Source organism: Acanthochromis polyacanthus, chromosome 12 (assembly GCF_021347895.1).
Source record: "Acanthochromis polyacanthus isolate Apoly-LR-REF ecotype Palm Island chromosome 12, KAUST_Apoly_ChrSc, whole genome shotgun sequence".
NCBI lineage: Eukaryota > Metazoa > Chordata > Actinopteri > Pomacentridae > Acanthochromis > Acanthochromis polyacanthus.
The window spans coordinates 16,505,350-16,530,494 of NC_067124.1; the positions used below are offsets into that span (position 1 = coordinate 16,505,350).

The 25,145-nt window shown below is 39.0% G+C and overlaps 1 protein-coding gene across 1 annotated transcript in view; it reads right to left on the bottom strand.

Annotated features, from left to right (window-relative positions):
* Window positions 1-25,145, bottom strand: part of cdkal1 (CDK5 regulatory subunit associated protein 1-like 1) — a 280,453-nt gene that overhangs the window by 115,180 nt on the left and 140,128 nt on the right. Inside the window, exon 9 of the mRNA XM_022193047.2 lies at window positions 13,078-13,244. Coding sequence (XP_022048739.2) covers window positions 13,078-13,244 — 167 coding nt within the window. The remainder of the gene's footprint in view (window positions 1-13,077; window positions 13,245-25,145) is intronic.

Below are 25,145 nucleotides of genomic sequence, written 5' to 3' on the forward strand. Positions count from 1 at the left end.
TGCTAATCACCACAAGAAGGAGAAAAAGAAAAGGAGAGGGGAGGAAGAAATGATTTAATGATTTCCTACAAGAATGTGCTGATTGCAGTCCGTCTTCTCAATTAGGATCTATTGTAGAACGTTCTCGGCTTCGTACGCAGACAGACACACACCGCGGGGGGTTGACCGCTGGAAGCTCCAAATTAGAAAGAATTAATTTGGTTGAAAAATGGAGCTTGATTGGTGACAGAAATCAGTCTGCTGCATGTGTGAGTGTGAGACATAAAAACGTGTACAGGAACACGGATTTAAGCGTGTTACTGAGTGTTTGACTGAATAGCAGATCAATGAAATAATGATACTTTGTCCAGAGAATTTATTGAGTATACTTTATATGTCTGCCTTCAAGGTCTTTAAAAGGAAGAACTGCAAAATATCAATCACTAAACCAGTTTTGCTCTACGTGAGCACTTCTAAATTCACATAGGTGGTGTTTTTTTTTCCTTTATGTGTAGTGTCACGGAAGCTTCAATCAATGACCACGACGTATCTGTCTTTGTGAACTTTTACTGAACATATGCTGCAGCATTACATGGAGAAAAGTGTAAAAAATGCAATGTAAACAAACCCACATCGGCATCTCATCACGGAGATTCATTTCTTCAACTACCGCCAATACACGCAAGACACTTCCTCAAAAAAAGAGCTTCAAAATAAAAGCACTTCCTGCTCACAGCAATAAAACAAATTATTAGTCAGAATAAACTAACTTATTCATTTACGGATTTTCTATTGCAATTACTGTTCCATGTAACACATTTTATGCAACTGAATATAATTAATTGCTTATTTAATTATTTTAGCCTTAATAATTCACAACATTATGAGCCCTTCAAAAGTGAGACCTTTTTATCCCTGGCATCAAAAATCTATTAAACGACACCATTTATCAGAGCTAGAAAAACATAAAAGCAGAAAGCATCAACTTAATTTCAACTTTCCAACGGTTCTTTAACTAAATAGCTAAAAATTGTGATGTTTGTTGTGTGTGACTGATATGAACATTGACGAAAAATCGCACCCGATTTGATGGTAAATCTGTGCTCCTGTGCAAAGACAAGAAGTCAGAACTTAATCAGCTAATCAGTCAAAATTTAGGGACTACTCAGCTGAGCTGCAGGCAGTGTTTAAGTATGAGCAAGTATGTCGACGAATAAAAGATGTAAGAAGTAAAGTAAGTATAGGGTGTACTCCAACGCCGGTGGCCTCCTGGAAGAATGTTGGCTCCAGGTTATCCTCAGTTTTTCTAAAATTATTAATAGAAATTCAACTTTCATTCATTTCCCACTTGAGTTCTTTCTACTTCTACTTTCCATGGATGTGCAGGATTTTATATAGCAGTAAAAAAAATGTTTTAAAAATGAGTAACTAAAAAACTGCCAGTTTGGGATTCGGAGGGCTAAATGAGAACACTTAGTGAGGAACCAAATTTAAGAAAAATTTGTGATATTTATGCTGCACATCTGATATGAAAATCTAGTAAAAAGAAAAAAAATAAAACAGTTTGCCCCAGATTTCGTAATAAACAAAAACAATCTGTGTTCCTGTGCAAAAACTAGAAGTCATCGCTTAATCAGTTGCAGCCAACAATCACGTGACAAAAATTTAGCTGCCATTTGGCAGAACTGCATGCAGTGTTTACACAGAGACAGCAAAAAAGTATTGAAACAAACTAAAAATTTAAGAAGTAAAATAAGTATAATGTGCACTGCAACACCTGTGGGCTCTTGGAAAAATGTTGACTCTGGGTTTTCTTCAATTCTTGTAAAATAATTCATAGAAGTTCGACTTTCGGCCTAACTAACTTTGCAATACTACAAAAAAAATACGTGAGTTCTCTCTCCTACCTCTACTTCGTGGAGGTGCACGACTTTATATTGCAGTAAAAAAATGACGTCACAGTGAATAAAAAGTGCCAGTTTGAGGTTCAGAGGGTCAAGTGAAAACTGTAAGCATTTAAGTTTGCACTTGGCTTCAGTGACATAGTTTAGATTTGATACCGTTTTGCAGAATTGACCTGTACAGTCTGATTGATGGAAGCTATCATGTTCGGGTCACGACGAGCACATTTGAACTCAGTCCTTTGAAAGCCTGCTAAATGACAACTGTGGAAGCTTTCTACTTTCTCAGGATTAACATTGGTTTTGCTGTGCATTTTACACAAAGCACAATGAGTTTATTTGTGCTGACACTGCCCAGCCTTGCAGGGTACTTTTTAGTGCATCCTGGCATGCTTTTTTAGTATCTATATAATTTGTTACTCCAGTGTGATTAGAACGCTGTCAGTGATGGTGAATAAATGCAGGCTTGCAGGGTTTGATGGGCTCAGCAGACGGCATGCTGGGTTGACTAGCAGGGCGCTCCTGATTACAGCTGAGGATTAACCTATAGGAGGAAGACTTTTCACTCACACCAGCCATTTATCATGTGCATCCCACCGTCCAGCCATTACACACTGATATGGATCTCTAGCGACAGATCCCTGCGGAGTTAAAGCTTTTTCACTGCTACTGACAGTCTAAAGTGGAAATGATGCCGTGATGAGCAGAAATCAACAAAGCCTAAACACACCAATCGAGGAAACATGCATGTGTTCTCATTTTGTTTTCATTTGTTTTAGTTTTAATCACTTTAAAAGCGACACTAACTAGTCCGCGCTCGTTTCCCACCGAGTCCACGTCTCATTCCCACAAACAGACGCACAATCTTTTCATCTCCGGCTGATCAGCTCAAACAGACACACAAACCAGAGAGGATCTATCTTAACTGGATTAGCTCAAAGGATCTGATATCTCTCCCCTTAAATCAGATAGCCCTGAAAAGACGACATAAGGGAAAAAGAGAAAAATAGGAGATGAAAGATGATTTGGATCCAAGCAGCCTGCATCCTTTCACACTGCCTTCCCACTTCCCTCTTTGTAAAGACAAAAAAAAAAAAGTGTCTCGCTGTGAGCTCGGTGCTGTAAATTTCTTTGGAATATTCTGCTGCTTTCTCTTCATCAGTACCTCCCTCCTCACTTTTAGTATTTGGAGGAAAAAAAAACGTGATTTCTGCACGAGTTTCATCACACACTGGTGCATGTTGCAGGATGAAAACTGTGGGTTAATAAACATGTTTCTGGCTGGTTTTCCCTGAAAAAGCTGCACAAAGTCAGGATCGACTTGGATCAAATCATCTGTGCTGGTGTTGCTCGGAAGGGCAGAAAGTTAATAATTAGAAGCGTCACACAAATTATATTGGAAGAAAATATGTGAAATCCAAAATGAGTCACATCCACAGTCAAGTAAAATTCTGTAGAATTTTGTTTTTTTGCCTGAATTCGTGGTTTCATTGAAATGGATAGAAAATGAAATATTTCAGAAAAGCGAGAAAACAAGTCAGAAATGTAACGCAGTCTGTCTGGGCCTGTTTAATACTGGATGTATTTATTATAAATCATTATAGGTCACATATCAGTAACTGTCACAAATCAGGAAACCGGGCTGTGCTGTGCCATCAATAGCAGGATTTGAGTCACACAAGTTTTTGTGAGGATTTGTGAATTCCTTGTGGTCATTCCTTGAGTCAGTGAACATCCAGGATGATCCAGACTTCATATTGACCTGTCATCCATGGTGATGTGGGTCTGCAGCTACCACCAGAGGAAGAAACAGCAGTTTTTACAGTTTCCAAGATTGAACAAGTTGCATCAGAAATGCACCAGGAAAATCTGCTTTCATCAGAATTCACGGGGATGGGCACAAGAATTAGTCCCTTGGCTTTCTACTGCAACATCCGGACGTGTCTGAGGGAGAACATTTGGAGAAAATGACCTGAACTATGGCAAGCGGGTTCTCTAAAGTGCTCACAGCATGGTGATTATGCAAAGGTTTTTGGCCACAGCTACACAATCGTCGCTCCCTGTCTGCCCTCCTCACTACATTACCTCCCTGTGGTTTCTTTCTCCTTCCTAAAATGAAATTCAATTTGAAGAGTTGCTGTTTCTTGGATTCAGCATCTCAGATGATGCTTGACATGTTTACAAAATCAGACTTCCAGGGAGCGCTGTATAGCTACACAAGAAGGTTTAAATTAGGTGCAGTTTGTGATTTTTATGGGCGTCTGATTGCACCTGGAACAGTACAGAGAAAACAGAGAAAGAGCGACGCTGCTGCCAAAACATCTACAGAGATTCTGTGTTGATATTTGGCAATAAAGAACCTAAACATCATATATGCACACACTGAATAAGATAATTTCCAGATATTGCACTCTGCTCCAAACAGTGCAACATTATCTTTGACTTGACAACATTTGGGAATCAAAAAAACAAGTTTGGCACTACAGAGAAGGAATTAGAAGTGGAATTTAAGAAATAATGGCAATACTTTTAAGGCTTGTATTCAACCTCTTTCTTTTGTAAATAAGAAAGAAGTCGAGAAAAGTCACCACTTGTTAAAAATAAATAAAATTAAACTCAAAACTGGCCAGAAGACAGAAAGAAAACAAAATGAAGTACACTTGAAATTGCTAACATGCCAACACTATAAATCTCTAAATGCAACAGCGGCCTTGATGTGGAGGAGCTACACAAGGCAAGAAAAATGTTTAATTGCAAACATAATACAGAAAGACATGTTTTACCATTTTTTGCGACGACGTTTGAACGTTGAGGCTTGTTGTCCTTAAAATCTGAGCAGCTACATGAGGATAGGGGTGAACTGCATCATATATAATGTGTAACAAGGCCTCTGAAACATACACTGAAGTATACACATATTAGCAGGGTTCACTCTGGGGAGTCTGTAAAGAAAATGATTCTACAAGCGATTCCCAGGACAGTCGGTCTCGTCTCCATATGTGTGCCCTGACAAACAAACAGTTGGTGGAACTGTACTCAATAGCAGAAAGAACAACTGAGATCCCGGCGGTATTAAACATTTCAAACACTTCAGGCTGCTCTTGATTTTCCCTGAAGGGTTCACAGAGCCTGCAGCACCCCACACTGCGCACATGAAGTCCACGTAATGCACAGTAAAATGGGAAGTAGGTGCACGTGTAGCATTTGAATATGACACTGTGAGCTGGGAGAAATGATAGTGATGTAATGTTTTCAAGCATTTAGTCATTTTTTCCAACTGTTCCCTCTTAATACAGAAACCGAAGTTTGTTTTTCAGCGACGCAAACAACACGATAAGTCAAACACAGACACAATATGCATGACACCAGTATATGAGTAAATGATTTTGCATCTTGTTTATGTGTCTAAAAGCCTCAACATACATCACTGCTGAGTTGCCCAGTTTCACACAGTCAGTCGGCATTTAAACCCTCATCTCTCAGAACTCCTAATTCCACGTGAGAACCCAGAACACATAATTCCCTGCATTAAGTCAGGAGTCATAATTTAAAAGGCGCTTCAGGAAAGCTTTAGAGTGAGCGTTCATTCAGTCTGGGTCGCTCACACAATGCTACATTAGGCCTCTAATGTGAGGAGGCTCCCGAAGGCTTCATTAAAATGAGAATGGCTTGAAAGGCTGTGAGCTTCCATACGGCTGCTTTTGTGTGCAGGTAGGAGATGGTCTCAGTATGTTTCTGCACGTGTTCAGGGTTTAAAAACCAGCCAATTCAAAGATTTTTCATTTCGCTACAGGCATTTTGCAGCTTTCAGAAACAAGCAACCAAATAAAATGTATAGAACTATTACAGGTTGTGCTTAGTTTCGTAGTTTATAGAAAATGATCACCTTTAGCAGCATCCTTCAAGGATCCACATACATATACACTGATTCTAATAACATTTAAAAATGGATGGAAACTAGCTAGTTGCTACATCCAGAACAAGAAAAGCACTCAGAGAGCGTAGTACCCCGCCAACGCTGCTCGTCACATCATTTTACATCTTGAACAACGGCATGGCAGAAGTCGTGGCAACATGGAATGTGTCCAACAAATATAGATCTTCTGCTGAGCACAGGCGTGTTGTACATGTGTACGATATGTACGGATACTGAATAACATGACCTAAATATGTAGCGGGTGGCGGGAATTGATGGGACTCAGAAACATCCCCACAATTTAATTAATTGTTCCTTGTGCGATTTCCGACAGATAAGTCCCTATAAGTCTGCAGCAGTCAGTTTGTAGTAAGGTTGCATTCATGTGATCGTCAGCAGGCAGCTGACGTCGTGTTCACTCACTGTCATAGTTACAGGGATGTAGAAATCTTTAACAAATTCGTGGATCCAGACTATAAGCCGCATCACTGCCAAAATCTAATCACTTGGTCCTTGTGGCATTTCTGACCTTCCCTGAAAATTTCATCCAAATCCGTTATTCCATTCTTGAGTAATGTTGCTCACAGATGAATAGACAAACGTACAAGCAAACGTCGTTTGTCACATAACTCTGGCACTCCTTGGTGGAGTAATAATGCTAACAAATAAACAAAGCGTGAAGCAATATGACAAAACAATATACGGATGCACTTTTAGGATAACGGTAAAATGTTTTTGCAAAATGTTAGCCCTGCCATGCATTCAAACGTCACCTAAAACCACATTATTCACAATACTCTAAACCAGCAGAGGACAACTGCCCAGGCCTTTCTCTGTATTGTTATATGTTATGTGATCACTATCTTTTTTGTTACCCTGAAAAATTTCATCATAAATCAAAGATGGTGGTGGGACTGTGCCTGTCGCCTCTGAAGGATCGCTTAAAACCTTTTTATTCCAGAAGAAAAATACAGATAGAAACCTACTCGCTGGTGAAGATTGTGAATTATTGTTTAAGCTGCACAGTAGACAAGTGTAAGCGATAAACTGAGGAGGTTTAATGTTGATATCTACTATTTAAAAGCTTTACCTGATGGTAGGGGTTTCAAATAAAAACATGGAACATTGTTTTGGGTTTTTTGTGTCAAATTGTGAGCCAGAAATCTTTACCTGAACATTTACATACACCACACTTGTATTTTGTTATTCCTCTCTATATTCTAAAAGTGTTTTTACAGAGGTGTTTGTTCATTTATCAGTTGTAGCTTGAATTTTAAAACAATGTATAAGTAGAGGACAAAGAATTTTGAACTTACCTTCATCCAAAATTTTGACTTTTATTGTGGAAATCATAACACATTTGTGCATTTTTGATTTGATAAACATTGAATTTGCTTCAGAAAACACAATATTTTACTTTAAAATACATTTTAAATTTGATGAATGGTGTCTACAAAAAGGAAAACTGTGTGTCATTTAGAATAATCCATACTAAAGAGCAATCTAATTGGAAATGTTTTAAGTCTGGTTTAGGTGCACAACAAGACTTGAATCTCAGTTATTTTAATAATCTGTGCATTTAAGAGTTAAGTTTGCTTAAAATCTGGCTTGGAGCGAGCTGTAAACCAGGCGAACAAACAACTATTTAGTATATGCTTTCTTTCTCTTGTCAGATTTACATGGAAACAAGCAATGAAATAAATGGATTCAATTATTTTAGGCTATGTTCAGTTTCACCACCTTTAACGGCAGCCTTTAAGGATCAACAATAATCTACTTCTTAAAAAAAAAAGAATCTAAAAAATGGACTTTGGATGGAAATGAACCAGTTGCTACATGTGGAATATGACTGGACATGTTTTAAGTCTTGCTTTGGTGCAACACAGCAAAACATTTTTAAAAATTAATCTCACTGAGTTTTTTTCTTTAAATACTTAGCACATGAAAAAATGAAGTTTGCTTGAAGCTGGATGCAAACCAACAAACAAGAATAATGAAATATGTGTTGTTCCTCTTCTCAAATTTAGAACGTTGGAATTTATTGTTTTTCAGTAAACATTAAGCAAATGAAAAGTCAAATCACTCTTTATAGTCACTGAATACTGTGTCAAAGAACAAACTGCGGAGAGAGTGAGCGAACCTGTATCTGATGTTGGTCAAACTGAGACGAGGAGGACGTTTAATGGACGACTCCTGTTTCATTCATCTTAGCCTGACTGATTACTGCGTACAAGGAGGCTACTTTCACACCTCATTTGCTGTTTCTGCTACCATGATAGATTCAATCACACACATGCACAGCTATCAGCGTGCACACACATCTTAGATGATCAGATACCAGACGGAAAGAATGCTGAGCTCAAAAAAATAAAGCCTGAAGACGAGGAAGCAGAAATAAAAACATAAAAGTAAAATGAAAAAAAAAAAAACACGGAAATGTTAGAGACATTTCTTATGTGCAGCTCTTCAAAAAGGAACCAGTGACAGCACAATGCAATCAACTAAAATGTCAGAGAGAAGTGGCCCATGAGAGGCGATTGGGCCTTTAACTGCTCCAATCAGCAAATGGTGCCATGAGGCTGTCAGGAAAAGAAAGAAAGAGAGAGAGGGGGAAAAAAAACGGCTGAGGATGAAATTCTGTGACAGAAGACGACAGAGCGAGAAGCGTTGATCTGTGAGAACGTGTGAGAGAGGCTGATCTTTAACGGGGTAGTGGAGAAGTTACTTGGCCTTTTCAGCTTCAATCACAGCCATTCGGAATGATGCTGTTATATAAGTACCGGTGTTGTTCAGGAGGAAAGTCAGCACGATATCATCTGGCCTTTGCTTCAGATGAAGGACATTTGGACAGTTTGGAGATTCGTCGTCATCGGGTGTCGAGTGATTACCGTCATCACGGTGTGAATGGGACACGAGAGGCGAAAGAAGAGAGTAATTAAGGAGGAGAAAGACAAGAATTAAAAGGTGGAGGGAAATGAACAAAGTTAAAACAATGACAAGAAGAACAGGAAGAGAAAACATGAATCAGTGGGAGAAAAGACGAATAAAAACCAGAGAGCCTTAAGGAAAACTTTCAGAATTTTTTTCTTCCTTGAATAGTTTGTCTGTTAGATGTTGAACTAATAATCATTGACATGAAACAGAAATTTAATAAGTAGGACTAGAAAAAGAAGTAAAGAGGAGGAAAGAAAGGAGGGGAGAGGATAAAGGGTAAATAGGGGACAGGAGTAACAAAAGACAATGATAAGTTAAAGAAGACCATTCTTATCTCTCCTTATGTAGGTTAATTGACTAAGGAATTAAAGCAAAAGAGATATAATTCAATTCAATGCATGGATGTTAACAATAAGAGGGCTGCGAGCATATGAAATGACTCTTAACATACACACACAAGCCGGTGTGTCTTCCTGCTATATTTCTAATTATCAGTTAATTGTTATTCCCTATCATTAGGAGGGTGGTTTTTTAATTGTAATGTAGCCAAGCAGAAAGCCTACCTATACATGTGGGGGACAATTAGCCACCTCCATTAACCCCTGCTTAATTACAACCTCCACCGCTGCTTCCCACAGCACTTTTCTCACTCCTTCGTACCCCTTGTCTCTGTCCCCGGGCCGTCATCCCCCTTTTTTCTTCTTCTTTTTTAATTTCTGCCCTCATTTCATTTATCTGTGATCCCTATCATCGTCGACTGTTTGATTCAAAGTATCTGCTGTGAACTTTTTCAGGAACTTCTGTGTTTCGCTTTGGATTTCTAGGTTAACATCTCCCAGTTTTTGCCCTTCATGTCCTCACATTTTCCGCTGATGTCTTTCTCCTCGACTTTTTCTGAACTATTTTCATCAGGGTCGAAAACCGCAGTTCTATGGAAACGTAGGGCGTAAAAGAGGACTGATAAATAAGTCAAAAATCCTAAATAAAATCAGAAGACTCAGTCGCTTTAATTAGTAGACTTTGATGGAAAGAGAATCACATTCAACCGCATTTGTGGCATTGATCGCGATAGCTCTAACTAACAAGTAGCATTGTGATGGTGTAAATAACGGCCTCAGAACTCAGTCAAAGTGTCTGCAGGCATTGCTTTTGCAAAGAGGAGATTTCTAAGGGAGACTTTGCTGCAGAACGTGCCAAAAAAAATCCAAGGCTCCAATCAACAAAAGTATCTTTGAAAGAAGGCTGTGTGGTCTCACTTTGGATAAAAGCGTCTGCTAAATGAAACCGTAGGACGAAGATATTTAGCAGAGTAGAATGACAATAATAACAACAGCACAGGAGAGTTGAATGAAGCGCACACCAAACGGAAGGAGACTGAATTACTTCTGAGGAAAAAGGACCAAATGCTCGAGGTAGCTTTAGAACAAACCAGCATATAAGGATGATTAATTGGAAAATTTCTTGAAGTTTGAGATTTGTACCTGCAGTCACAGAAGTGTGCATGTATAGAAAGACTTGGCACCAGCAGTAGTGGCGGAACTATTTAGGTCGAGGTGTTGGATCAACTCCAACCTGACCAAGTAGATCGACAGTCTGGGTTGCAGTTTTGTGTGGAAGGATTCATTCTGCAGCAGGAACATGATCCCAACCACACGTCAAAGCTCGCACCAACTACCAGACGACTGAAGAAGACCATGAAGTGCTCATAGTCGTGGGTTCTCCTCTACAGTCACCCGACCTCAACCCCACTGAAGGTTTTTTTGGACTGAAAAAGCCAAAGAATTCTGAGATATCGCAAGGAGCTCTTTCAACTATTGTTAGAATATCATGAGTTTTGCACAAAATTCTGGAGTCCAAGGACCAAGTTTTCCAAATACTGAAGCCTTTCGAGCATAATGATCTAAATTTAAAGCTGATCCAAAGCAGCTGCGACACTGTATACTGAAAATTTTGGATACCAGGACACCAGCAGCTGCTGTGGTATAAGTTCTCCAACAAAATTGTGTTGAATAAATAGAAATATTGATCAGAAAACTGTTGATCTAGCAAATTATAACGTTAATGTTTTTACATTGTTGGGTAATTTACAGTGAGAGAACAATGATTCAAAGGGTGAGCTGCAAGTCCTTCTCAGTGAAAAGTGCCGTCTTGTGAGTAATGTCTGGTACAGAAGACTGGTTCTTCATCAAATGCTCGATGCTGCAATTTTGATTCACAGAGAGGCCACTGGCTGAATTCCATATATCAATGCTTAGGTGAATAATGAGCTACTGAGGACAACTACAAATTCACATCAACTCATCTCCGCGATTCTGTTTTTTAGTGCTGTGGCTGTTGCTGCAAATCAAGGACAGACGCCATCTTAGGTGAAGATCTGCAGCTTTTTATGTTTTGAAAATGTGCATTGATAAGCCTCCGTTCAACAGTTTAAATTCTCTTTCCTGTTGTTGGTTTAACCCCTAAAAACTCATCTGTAAGTGTCAAAGATGCATCTTTAAAGGATTTTATTCTGTGGAAAAACTGTTACTCTGCTCAGACTCTGTAAAACTACTTCCTGCAACACAATGACAAGATGTAATTTTACAATAATACAGCCACACATGCTCAAACCTGAACTCAGAAGAGTCACAAGCTGTAATATTGAATTTTTTGGTTCGTTACGTATGAAACTCTGAAAGCTTGAATCAGTACAATGCAGGTTAAAATGGAGCAATGGAGTTAACTACTTATTCCGCTCATCCAGTGCACAGAAAAGATAATATCTTAACCAGGTATTTAACCCTTTAAGCTTCAGTCAATTCCAGCCGTTTTCAGTACAAAAAATCGCTAATATTCTATTTTTAAATAAAAAAATTACGAAAAATACGGGGAATATTGGACGGGCATCACGAGGTGCATTTCCTTGAAAATGACCGATTCGTGGATTTTATACGACTTCAGGACATGTTTTGGACAAAATAGTTTACTGGCTTGTGTCGTCTGGATGTAAAAGGTTGGATTATGGCCGTTTTTTGTGGAATCTTTTTTTTGTGTGTAGTAATGAACCCGGAAATGTGAGTCGCGCTGTGTGCGTTGAAGCCGTGTAAAGAGAACGGATGGATGAATATTCGTTTTTGTCGGACAAATGTGTTTTTCTCACCCGCTGTAGTAATCGCATCTGAAAGTGGTTTATACCGACGGATTCATGAGAATCTAAGCTTTCCATCGGCGTATAGTGTTTGTATAATCGTGTTTGCAGCCGTCGGACATTCTTGAAATTCCTATGCAAATTAGTAGGTGTACCGCCGGCGGTACACCTATGACGCACTGAAGCGTAAAGGGTTATTAAAAAAAAACCTAACAAACTAAAATATATGGACTCCTAAACTGTTTCTTTCCAGGAATTAAATAGTTTTTTTTTCTCAGCTCTGCATCCTCCTGGACTGCACTGATTCTGACAACAATCGAATAATGACAGACCAGAGGGACACATAGGAGCATAATTTGGTCAATTAAACAGAATTTCTGAATAAATGTCTTCTCTCCATCCAGCACATCCTTCTGCCACTCTGTTTTAACCTCTTCTTCTAGTCTATACATGATTATTAGCTGTCTATTGTAAGCTGCTGGTGGAAAATGGTGATATGTGTTAATATGTTGTTAGTCTAACACATCTGGAAACAAAGAATTCAAAAAAACAGGAGGAAAAATTAAAAAAAAGATATAAATGATAGAAAATGCTCACAGACACATAAGAACACAAAGAGAGAAAGAGGAGTAGAGAGAAAAGAGAGAGAGGAGGGATAACAATGTCCATTGTTCCATTAGGGAAGACAATAATGACTGATAAAATGAGGTTGCTAAAGAGGACACAATGGACCTTAATTGACTCATTAGGGAAAGAAGAGAATGAACTAATGAGTGGAAAACGAGTGCTGCAGCTTAACTGCTTAGTAAGCAAAACAGAAAGGCATTTAGTTTATTAAATCTAAGCAATGCAATATTGTTTGTTCCCAGAAAGGGATCGCACAGGAGACCGTCAGGAGGGAAACAAAGGAGACGTGAAAAGGAAAAGGTCTGGAGTGCTCAAGGATTTTACATTTATTTATCACTGATGTATTATTATCTTTGATGGGACTTCTGGGTGAAGCGGGTGGAGAGTGTGTGAGACTACATTACTCATGTTGTGGGGACATAATGCTGGACTCTGTGCCGCTCTGCAGGATTAAAGGACTGTTAATATCAAGACTTGGTTTAAGGATATTAGTAGCTGCGATTATAGGAATTCTCTAGGAAGTCATTGTTATGTCATCTAAAATTATGGAAACCATCTGTGTGTACGTGTGTGTGTCTGTATTTTGTGTCTACCTCCAGGTGTTCCAGGATGTAAGGTGGGTTGGTCATCCCCAGCCTCAGCATGGCTCCTTCAGGAATCTGCTCCACGAGTCTCCACAGCAGCGTCGGCAGGTCGGTCCCGATGTCTCTCCCGTAAGCACCGGTATCCTCACTGGTCAGCCAGATCTCACACACTCCCTCTGCAGCGTACACACAAAACATACAGACTTTTCAACTCATTTTACAAAGCTTTTTCCTCATATCAGCATTTAATCTGACATAAGTGTGTTGCATCGCATCAGAAAACAAACTGCCCTGTGCATCCCTGAGCAGCACCTCCCATGTGGACATTCTTTCCTGTGACTGTCGCTGCTGTTACACTTTGGGGAATCTCACATTTACATTTCATTAATTAGATTTAGGTAACCTCACCTATTGAAGGTAATGAATGCACAACCTGTAGACTGAAACCTGAGGGAAATATCTGATTTAGACCTCTGTTCTGGTGGTTATATAATCTACATTTCAGTGCTCATAACATGCTTAGAAAATAATCCATGTTTGACTGGCTTGGTTAACATTGTCGTCGCAGTTATTTCATCATATCTGGACTTCCTGAGAGTTACAACTCCTCTTTTTTATTTTGTAAAGATAATCATCACAATGTTTGCCTCAAAATCAGAGCTTTTATTTTGTTACTACAAAGTTTTTGGTCTGAAGTCCTCTTGTAATTTTTTATCTTACCAGTTTGGTTTTGTCTTAAATCTGACATTAGAATGCTTTCTGTAACTCTTCTTAAACTAGATAATTGCTAATTTTATAATAATAATCTGCAGTAACTTAGTGGGGACTAGCGGCTTCTTTATGCGCGGCTGCTTGGCTACCATAAACTGATGCATGCGAGGCATTTTTGGAACGCCGGTAAACCGCAGCATCTACTCCTGGATGTGTCAGGTTTAGTGAACATCAGGAAATTGTATCGTCTACCGATAGTCTGAATGTGAGGCATTTCAAGGACACTAGTAAATTTTAAGCTTCAGGAATAAACCTGGGTTACACTCTCAAAACACTGAGATATGACCAAAAATATTCATTGTATTGACTGCTAAGAATGCAGCCAAAGCGTGGCTGTGGAAAGTTCTTTTGTTGTTGAAGTGTCAAAGTACCAAATTAAAATACTAAAAAAGACAATAATATCTGTACTTTTATTCTCGTTTACAATAAACTGACAGGATTTGAAGAGAATACCAACGTGAATGCAAACTAACAAAGAAGTTGCACATAAGTTATTTGCTAGTTCACCTACATTAAAAGGTTAAGTGTAAAAAGTTAGTTTGGAGTTGACTGTTTATGCTTGAATGTCAATACAGGAAATTTTCTCATGACAGTAGGTTTTTTTTTTTTTTTTTTTTTGGCAAACTCAAGCAACAAACCTCTTCAACTATTGTCATTTTATAAACTTTCTGCTGTCATCATTGCGTAAATGCCTGAAGGACTTAGTAGAACCTCGTTCCTGACAGTCACCAACAACTATTAAAACTACTCGTCTTGCAAACACACTTTGCAGGAAAGTGAAGGTCACATGGAGCAAAAAGGGGGCTGATCTACAGGCTTCATGCTAAATTAGAGCAACGCTCAGCGAAGGAGCTTAATGATCAAACTGTCATTAGGGTGTAGGTCTGGAAATGGTTGAGTGTCTGCTTAAACTATGTGTTGAGACATATTATATCATGCAGGCTCACAAAAATACATTTGCAAAATGCGGTGGCACAAGACTGAGCACACACACACACACATACACAAAGCAGGAAATGCACAACCGTCATTATCATTAGCTGTGCAGAGACAGACAGAAAGATGCATGTGGTCATTCAGACAGCAAAGATGATGTTTGGCTAATTGGACAGTGCACGTGTGTGTGTGTGCGCGACACAAACCGTTTAAAGGTGCACATGGGCCAGATAGATTAAAAATGATGACAGTGTAATTGTCTGGAGTGGAATGAAAGAGTTTCCAGAGCTCATCATCGCTGACATTAAGATGCACTAATGATTTCTGGAGCCGCTCGCGTCTAAAAACTCCATCAAAAACATCCATCAATCACACATGTTCAGATCAGACACACGCAAACACACACACACACACACACACTGAAAAAGAATGCAGGCAAGATGTGATGCTCATTTGCTTCAGCGTGTAATTAATTAAAAGCATATTTCACCTTGGTGCAACACTCAATAATATCCTAGTTCATTAAATTCTTTATCATTTTATAATTCATTCAATTTATTCTACTCAGAATGTAGGTTCTGTTTTAGTAAAGTTTCCCGTCACCAAAGATAAAGCCCTATGCAGGCTTACGTTATCTGCTACCAATGAAAGAGGTGTTTTGAAAAATAAAAAGCATTGTTGATTTGATGGAGCTTTTTTTTTCATCCACAACCCATCACATATTTTATCTTTTCAGCATAAAGGAAGATGATGACAGTAAATTCCCAGAGCAGCTGAATTATGGCAATCTCATTGCCGGAGTCAAGGCCCCTGACTGCATCCTCAGCAACCCAGGAGTGAACATTTATTCCTGCATCCAACACACCAGCAGTGTAATTTTCAGCTCAACACCTCGCCTTCTAGTACAAGGCCAGACCTGCATCAAATTGAGCTGAATTGGTTCCCTCCAAAACAACATTCCTGTGATTCCACATGATGCTGTGTATTGTCTGCTCACTCTTTTGATTCCTGTGTTAATTACGTTTTGAACGGGGTGATGCTTTGGAAAAGTTCCGTTTTACTCAAGGCCACAGTTATACACAGATCTCCAGATAAACTCAATAACCCGCCCAGTGATTTGCCCCTTTGGTTGGCTTCTCCGCTCCCTTTGTGCTCGGCGTGTCGATGGTGTTATTGTTGGCCGAACGTGCGGGGAAGGTAGCCATTAGGAAACGTCTGTTCACCCTTCATTCTCTATCTCGTCTGATACAAACTGCCCAGCTGCTTCCTCTGCTGTTGGTTTATGTGCAATAGAAAGAGGCTGAAACGTCTCTCAGGCTTGTCAAGGCTGTTTCCAAAAAGTCATTTTTCTCTGGCAACAAAAATTCGGAAACTTGATAATGTACCACCTGTGGCTTTTATTTTCAATAATATATTTTAATTCTGATGTAAACTGATTTTAGTTAAATTACATTAGGACGCACCATCATTTGTGAGAAAACAAGTTCGAAAAACCAACACTATAAAACCAGATAACTGACATTGTATTATGGCAGCGTAACATTTTAATCCTGTAAAAAGTTTTAATCAAAGATTGTCTAATGAGATTAAATATTCAGACGAGGCTGCTTTAAATTATATTTGTCATACAGATTTGTGTCAAAGATGACTTTTCCATACACATTAAACTCAGTCATGGATACTACTCTAGACATTTCACCTTTAAACGTGCTCGTCTTAGGTCATATGGTTAGAAAACACCAAATAAACTCACACTGCTATGCAGATGACACCCACCTATACATATATATGAAGGGTTGATGAGTTAGTAAAAATTCAAGCACGTCTTTAAAAAATAATAACCTGGAAGATCTGTAATTTTCTACTAAATTCAAATAAAACAGCAATAATTGTATTTGGTCCAGAAACATCATCATGTGACTATGTAGTTACTCTGAAAGATGTTGCATTGAACTTATATTTGACCATGGAACCAGTGTCTTTCACCTTTGTAAAATTTATCAATAACCGCAATTCCTTAATGTCAGAATGTCCTATTTTAAATGGTAAATGGTTGTATTTATATAGCGCTTTTATCCAAAGCGCCTTACATGATATGTCACATTCACCCATTCACACACCGATGGCGGGAGCTGCCATGCAAGGTGCTAACCACGACCCATCAGGAGCAATTAGGGGTTCAGTGTCTTGCTCAGGGACACCTTGACATGAGCACGACGGGCCGAGGATCGAACCGGCAACCTTCCAGTTACAAGACGGCCACTCTACCCACTGAGCCACGCCGCCCCTATTTTAACTTTATATTTTAACTCTGAAAAACCTCAAGTTGATCCAAAATGGTAATGCAACGTTACTGACGAAACATATTCCCCCGTATTAGCTTCCCTTTACCCTTAATGATTTCATTGTAACCTAAAGATGTCGTATTCCAAGTGCAGGCTTATTTCGTGTACTTCTTTATCCTCTACTACTCTGACAAAGTTTACAGTTAAAACTTGCTCAGGTGAGGCTGAACCACCTCTTAGTTATGCTGCAAGATTCCTACAGTGCTGGAGGACTTCCCAAGATGCACTGAGGTTTTACCCTCACATATGGCAAGTGTTTGATCAAAGGGAATCGTTGGGTTACTCTCTATAAAACGTTAAGGTCTTGACCTCATTTTGTAAACTGTCCTGAAATGACTTCTTTTATGAATTAGCATTTTAAAAAGACTAAACGTGCACCAGTTAAAGAGATGCTGTTCTGTTCTGACCCTGCTTCTGACCCCAGTACCAAAGGCAGACAAAAAATGTTGAATTTAAACGTATAAACAAAATCTGAACCTTGTTAATGTGCCATCATTGCTGTATTTACAAAAGCTAAATCCCTGAAAATAAAAACCACAGGAATCAGTTTCCATTCTGCTCTGACCTATGTGTGTTCGCATTAGAAACTTTCACCTCAGACCTTTTTCCATGTCAGTCTATGATGTGGTTTGATGTCAGAACGGTCATAAACCAGGGCGGGGAGCTGCACACTTTCCAAAAAGCCATTAACATTCACTAATTTAGACACAGCAGTGCCAAGACAGCACAGAAAGGTGTGGACAACAGATAGTAATGATGCAAATATTTGAAAAACAAGAGTCACACCTGCACAATTTGGGGTCGCAGGATTGGAACGATAGAACAAATAGGCACAAAAAGGAAATAGTTCTATGTACGTGGAGGTTCCATTTGTCTTTGTCCAAGAAAAACACCATCAGTAATGACGAGCACTTGTCCAACACTCAACACTGCAGCTCTCTGGCTTTTCTTTGTGCTTTTCTGTTTTTTAAAAAAAAAACTCCTGCTCAACACAGATTTATCCTCTGACAAGGATAAAAGTGAACCAGCGGCTTTGGTTTATGCAGGTTCAGTGAATTTTAGACGTCTTTAAATTTACATTTTATACTTACTGTGCCAGACCTCTACATATCATTATGCTGCTTAAATGTCTGATTCCTTTTGACCTTGTGACCTCACTCTGCCTATAAGGACAAAAAGCTGCAGAGAGCGAGAGCAGAAAAGAAGACGATGAGGGTTTTGAAGCGGCTGCTTGGAAGCGTGACAGAACCAATTGATTCAGGTGACTGGGAGCTTCAGTAAAAGCCACAGTTGAAACAGTAAAAGGGTCTGAAATCATAAAGGAGACAGGAGCAGAGCAACACGAGCACACGTTTTCATGTCACGCCTGTTGGTTGGTTTGTTCAGCTCTGATTCCTTCAACACCACAAACATCCACATAAATAACAACAGTCTGAATACCAGCCAGAATGTTTGCTCAACTCCTAGAAACTCATCTGTAAAATTACTAGCATGAGATAAGAATAACAAATCATATTTGCATTTCTGCAACAGTTTCAAACTGTAAATTTTTGAACAAATTACTGCTACATTAAATATTTTTTTCCTAAAAGCACAAAAGGCACTCATTTACACATTAACTCTAAAATACCAGGAAAAACAATAAAAAATGGCAGAAATCTATCAAAAAGAGTGATTTAATTATTTATTTTACAGATATTTACCATTATTTTTAACCCTTGTGTTGTCCTGTGTGTTAAAATTGACCCATTTTAAAATCTGAAAATGTGGAAAAAAAAAAAAAAGTTCATTTCACAGTGAAACTTCTGATGTCCACATTTTCAACATTTTGCAGAAATCTCTGAAATATTTTTGGTGGAAAAAAAGAAATGTTAAAAATGTTTCTCAAGAACATTCAGAAAAAAATCAACCGAAATCCAGTGAATTTTGCTGGATTTTGGTTGATTTTTATGTGAACACTCTTAAAGAAAATATTCTAAGTTTTACTGAAGTATATTTAATCACTTTAGATATTTTTAGGATATTTTTGGAAGATTTTTACTCATTTTTTGGAAAATATTTACAAGAATTTTCTTGGCAAATTTGAGTGCTTTTTGTAAAATAAAACTTTTAAGGAATTATTGGAATTTTCTTCCTGGAGGTTTTGCAAATTTTCAGGAATTTGAGGAATATTTTGCTGAATTTTGGGATTTTTTTTCAGACAAGGAAACAACATTTTTGGTGCTCGCAAATGAAGACAACAGGAGGGCTGAAGAAAATTTATACCCAGTAAGGATTTAAAAATAGTAAATCATTTTAAACTATTATTTTACAGGATATTCCCCGTTTTGTTCATTTATACACATTATTTTAATGTGGAAATTATAATCAGGATTTTTAAAAAAAGATAATTTATTCTTTTACAATATGTGACCACATTTGCTGTCATTTTCACAGATTTTACATGTTTTGTTTTTTTTAATAGATGATACAATCTGCAGATTTACAGGTTTTATTTTAGTAAAGTCCCCTGTTTATCTGTACTGTATATAGATTGTGTACATGAACAGACTCATAAGTTACCTTCTATCCATACAGCATGCATATGGGCTCAGTATCCCTACTTATCTTAATCTCTTCAACATGAGATACATTTTCATTGGCTGCCACAGGCTACAAAGTTTAACAGATTATAGATTAGATGCACATAAAGATGATCCTATTAAACTGTACTGCATGTTACGGTATATACGTGGAGAACATAAAAGACAGAGAGAGAGAAAGAAGTGAACATGGGTCAAATTTTTGGGATTTGTTTTGAAAGTTTTGCAGTATTTGACCGATAATGATTAATTGGAAGTCACAGCCTGACGATCTAAATCTATGTTCAGATACACCTCAGACTATAAGCACAAACACCCTCCCTCATGGCAGCTTAATGTACGCAACATGCTTAGCTGTGTGTTGCTTAGTGTCATGGAAAATATGGACTTAATGCAGTATAATAGGATTACCTCCATGTGCATATGAATTGAAATCTATACTCATACGCAAAAGAAACGCAAGTTTCTTTTACCCGATGAAAAATTAAATTTGGTTTCCCAAAACAAAAATGCATTTGGTACTTTGTGGTGCATGGTGTGTTCTTAACATTTCCTGTTGCGTTTTGTAAGGTTGGTGTGAAAACCGAAAACGAATCGTCGCAATACACCAATGCATTGATGATGTGGACATGATTCACACAAGCCATCGGACGTCTGCAAGCTGGAGAGTCTGTCCGAGACATTGCCCGTCACTTTAATGTCAACATCACCACCATTTACCGTCTCCAGCGTCGATACAACACCACACAGAGCACCGATGACCTTCCCAGAAGCGGACAGACTCTCCAGCTTGCAGACGTCCGATGGCTTGGTTCCTCTCAATTTGGTTTAAGCGTGGCATAGTTAAACAGCAAGTGAAATGCCTATGATCTTGAATGAAATTTATACCCACTGAAGGTGTCGATAAATCGTGCATATTCAATTGCACGTGCAAAGTGTGAATCATGTCCACATCATCAATGCATTGGTGTATTGCGACGATTCGTTTTCCGTTTTCCGTTTTCACACCAACCTTACAAAACGCAACAGGAAATGTTAAGAACACACCATGCACCACAAAGTACCAAATGCATTTTTGTTTTGGGAAACCAAATTTAATTTTTCGTCGGGTAAAAGAAACTTGCGTTTCTTTTGTGTGTGAGTATATTAAATATTCCCACTAAGGATGTGCATGACGACACAAACCTGCAAAATATGAACATATCGGCTAAGATGAAAAAACAAAACACACAAATTGATGAATCAACCATAAGTTTGCGAACTCTGCACACACAGTTTGAACCCTTTTAACTCTCCCTAATGTTGGTTTCTATGGAGACCGGTACCATAACAGAATATAAACATGCACAAACACTCATCTGGTACCTGCAGAAAGAAAAGAGCATCTACACGGATCAATATGTTTACTCTAATGTACAATCAGTCTTTATGTGGTCAAGAATTCACAAGGGGAAAAGTAGAGAATACACATAATTAGAAATATTACCGCATACAGAGAGTGGTTTTCAGACAGTACTTATATGATAAAAGCAGACCCATATTAAAAACATAATGCCCGATTATGCCTTCAAGGAGAAAATTTTGATATAATAAATTAAAATAGAAACCTATAACATATGTATTTTAACACTCTAAACTTAAAAAATAGGCACAATTACACCATTTATTTCCAGCCAAAAACTGTGACAACAACAGAAACATCAACTCCAATAGTCTTAATCTTGATGTGGAATTCCGTTTCTGTTGCAAAAAAATGAACTAGATCTAAGCTTAAAATTGGGATATTCCATCAAAACCACTAAACTTTCCTCGCCTATACAGAAAAATTCTTTGCAGTAACCAGATTCTATAAAAAACAAACACTTCTGCACTCCTCGGTGTAACTGAGAAACCACAAATGACTCAACAGTAACAAGAATTTACACTGAACTGGGCTGAACTGCAGGCTGTGTAGGCTCTTTAAGTCAGATTTTCATTTAAGTGAAAAACAAATTGAGGACATTTCACAGATAAATGTTTAATACAACAATTGTTTTCACATTGATCAGCTGTTTGGTCTCTAAAATGGTGACAGTGTGGATCGTGCATCCTCAAATGTCTGCTTTGTCCAAAAATATTTAGTTTACTGTGATAGACACCAGAAAATATCCAGATTACAACTGGAAAAATGTTGGTTCGATTAAAAATAATAACAATAATATTCATAGAAATTCAACTTCCATTTTTAGGGGGAGATTTGTGACCCAATTTGATAATTATGCACAAAATTCGTGTTTGAGTTCTTTGTACTTCTAGCCAATGTTGTGCTCTTCCCATCGAGAGTCAGGACTTTGTATTGCAGAGAAAATGAGCCCACAGTGAGTAAAAACGTCAACCCCAGCAAAAAACCCACATTGCTGGGGTTCAAAGGGTCAGAAAAAAATCATTAAAATGACTTTTCTAGCTGCAGAGCTCCCCATGTGTCTACAGAGAGCCCTGTAACATGCAAAACAAAGGCATGATTGCATTAAATAGCTGTTTCTTGGAGTATTTGTTCAACATGAATATGTAAAAAAAACAACAAATTAAACTCGTCTTGAAGGAATGTGGCCTCTCAGCACTCAACCTCTGTACTTCATGAGCGTACTGTTTCAAACCAGAGCCTTTTCAAGACAACTTTTGTTTTTTTTAATGGGTTGTCTTTATTTTTTTGCATTTCAAGTCTTTATTTGAGTGCTACAGTGAAGAACGATGGGAAACGTGGGAAGCAGCAAATGGATCGAATCGAACCGGGACGCTTGCTGCTCAGGGCACACGCAGCTGTCGGGTCAGCCAACACACGCCTCGTCTTTAACCATCCAACACATCGGTGCAACGCCGCTGACTGGAAGGCCTGTCTGACCTTCAATCACATTAGTCCCTCCCCTATCCTCCCCCATCAACCACTTCCCTCTGGCTGTCTGCCTTCACTGTGAGCCTCCACACCCACCGCTAGACGGCAAGAAACTCTGGGGCAGATGTCAGCAACAGCAACTTGAGAAATTCAATGCTGAATTTGGATTCAGAGAGAGAAAAGTGAGCCTGTGTGTGGTGAGGGTGAAATATGAGGAGAAAGATTTGTTGGAGGAAGAAGAAGACGAAGAAGAAGGGTGCATTAATATTGCAGAGCATTTAAGAATGCTCTCCAAGAGTGGATTTATTAGCATCGCAATGAATCACTCCACATCGTCTATATCACAAGACGGCTAATTGAATTTGCTTTTCCTAAATTTTCACATGAAACATATTTAAAATTTCAAAGAGTATACAAACTCTGTAATTATTATTTTAATTGGTTCTAACCCTCCTTAATCCCTGCTTCCCAACATAGCGAGTAAACATGTGCCAAGTCACTTCATTTAATTCCTATTTTCCACCAAAACAACTTTTTTTTAGGTTCGTATTCATCAACTCTCACTGAAAACTTTACTAATAAGCATTTTCACACATGCAAGCAGCTACACGCACAAAACACAAGCCCTCCTTCAATCCCCAGCACACACATTTACACACTACGACTGGCGCACAAACGCCACACACAGAGTTTAATTGCGGTAATTAAGCAGCTTAATTTAGAGCAGCAACTGTTGATGTGGTGTGTGGGTGTCTTGGCAGGTAGCATCATCATCTTGGATTAACCCAACACACACACTCATACATGCAAATATCATCTCTCAGGCATGTTTACACTAAATACATGCATGTGTGCGAGTTGCATGTGTCTGTGCGCATGTGCGAATGTGCACGCTAAACAGCCTACACAATTCTTCAAAGAACGGCAACACATCAGCGTTAACCTACTTTCACATAGTTTGTGAACTGCAGGCGTGACCTCCTGTGCATGTCTGTGGAGAAGACAAAACGTCTGAAGACATCAAAGCCTGCATGTGTGCGTGCGTGCGTGCACGTTCAATGTATGTAGAATAAAAACAACACGCCACAGCATATATGGGTCACACGTATGGCTATATCAAAATTAATTGGCAGCAGGACTCCAAGTATACTGTGTGTGCTATATATAGTGTATATAGTGTGTGTGTGGATGTATAGGCAGTCACAGGGAGAGGAGTTAGAGCCCCTCTTTCATCTATATTGTGTTTGTGTTGTCAAAGAGGAAGCATCTTGTGAAGCTTCCAAAGCAGATGGACTGCAGTGTACGAGAAGAAGAAGGATCAGAAACGGTGCTTTAACTCCCTCTAGTACTTTATGGGGCTTCCACTGAACTATAGGAGAGGCAGCTTATTGATGCTCATGATCGGCCCGCTGCAAAGGTTCAAAAAGAGTTCATTCATTCTTCTTACATTCACTTTTAGACTAATTGAAATTTTCAGCGAGCATTAGGTGAGCAAAGGAAAAAATCATTAATGCTCCAAACTGCTTTGTGCACTGTGAAAAGACGACAAGCCATATGGAATATGATTATGGTGGCAAACTAAAGGAAAAACTATAACACTTGAGACCTACAGTGAGGGAATCTAGTGGTGTTGCTATTTAGGGCATTTTGCTGGTAGATCTTGGATTCTTAGAAGAAAAAGTCGCTGGAAATCAATACAAGGTTGTTCCAAATAATCTCTTTTATCCTTTGATGAAAGATTTTTATGCCGATGGGAGTCATCTCTTCCATCCAAGAGGGGTCACTCAATGGTTTGATGTAAAAGATTGGACACTTATGTGAGGTTTTGGACATCACAACGCTCTCCATCGCCATCATCAAAACACCAAATGCGGGGATATCTTTGCGAAGAAGGTGTTTATCTCACCAAAAGCGTTCCAGGGACTAAGAGATGCACTGAGGCTGTTTTAGTGGCACAAAGTAGCCAAACACTTTACGAAGACACTTTATGTTGGTTCACGCTTTAATTATTCATCTGTATGTACATGACGTGAATATTAAATACAGTGAACCCTCGCTATAACGCGGCTCACCTTTCGCGGCTTCGCTGTTTCACGGATTTTTTTAGTGCAGTTTATTTATGCTTTTTTTAACAGTGCATTGTGTTCTGCATCCTGATTGGCTAAGGGACTGACCAATGTGAACAGTCTCCGCGCCTCGTCTCCTCTGCCATACAGGCCCAGCACTGCCTGCTGTGGAGCGCTGGATCATTTCTCTCCTTGGTCTCCATGTAGTGAGACACCCTTAAAGACGGAGCCGACGGAGCAGCCTTATTCTTTTCCCCCGCCGTCAACCGGACAGTGGACGTGGTCCCCAGCCGTCTCTGGCCACCGCAGCCACGCTCCCTAGGAGAAGAGCGCTGGCGCGAGCCTTCCCCACCCCCGACTGTTCCAATTGATTCAGCCGGGCCCGCTCTCTGAGGAGCCCGTGGCATCCACCTGGCTGCAGCTGCAGCGCTCCCCAGGGCAGTATTGGAAAATAACTGTAAAAAATAAACCTGACTACTTCACGGATTTCGCCTATCGCGGGTAC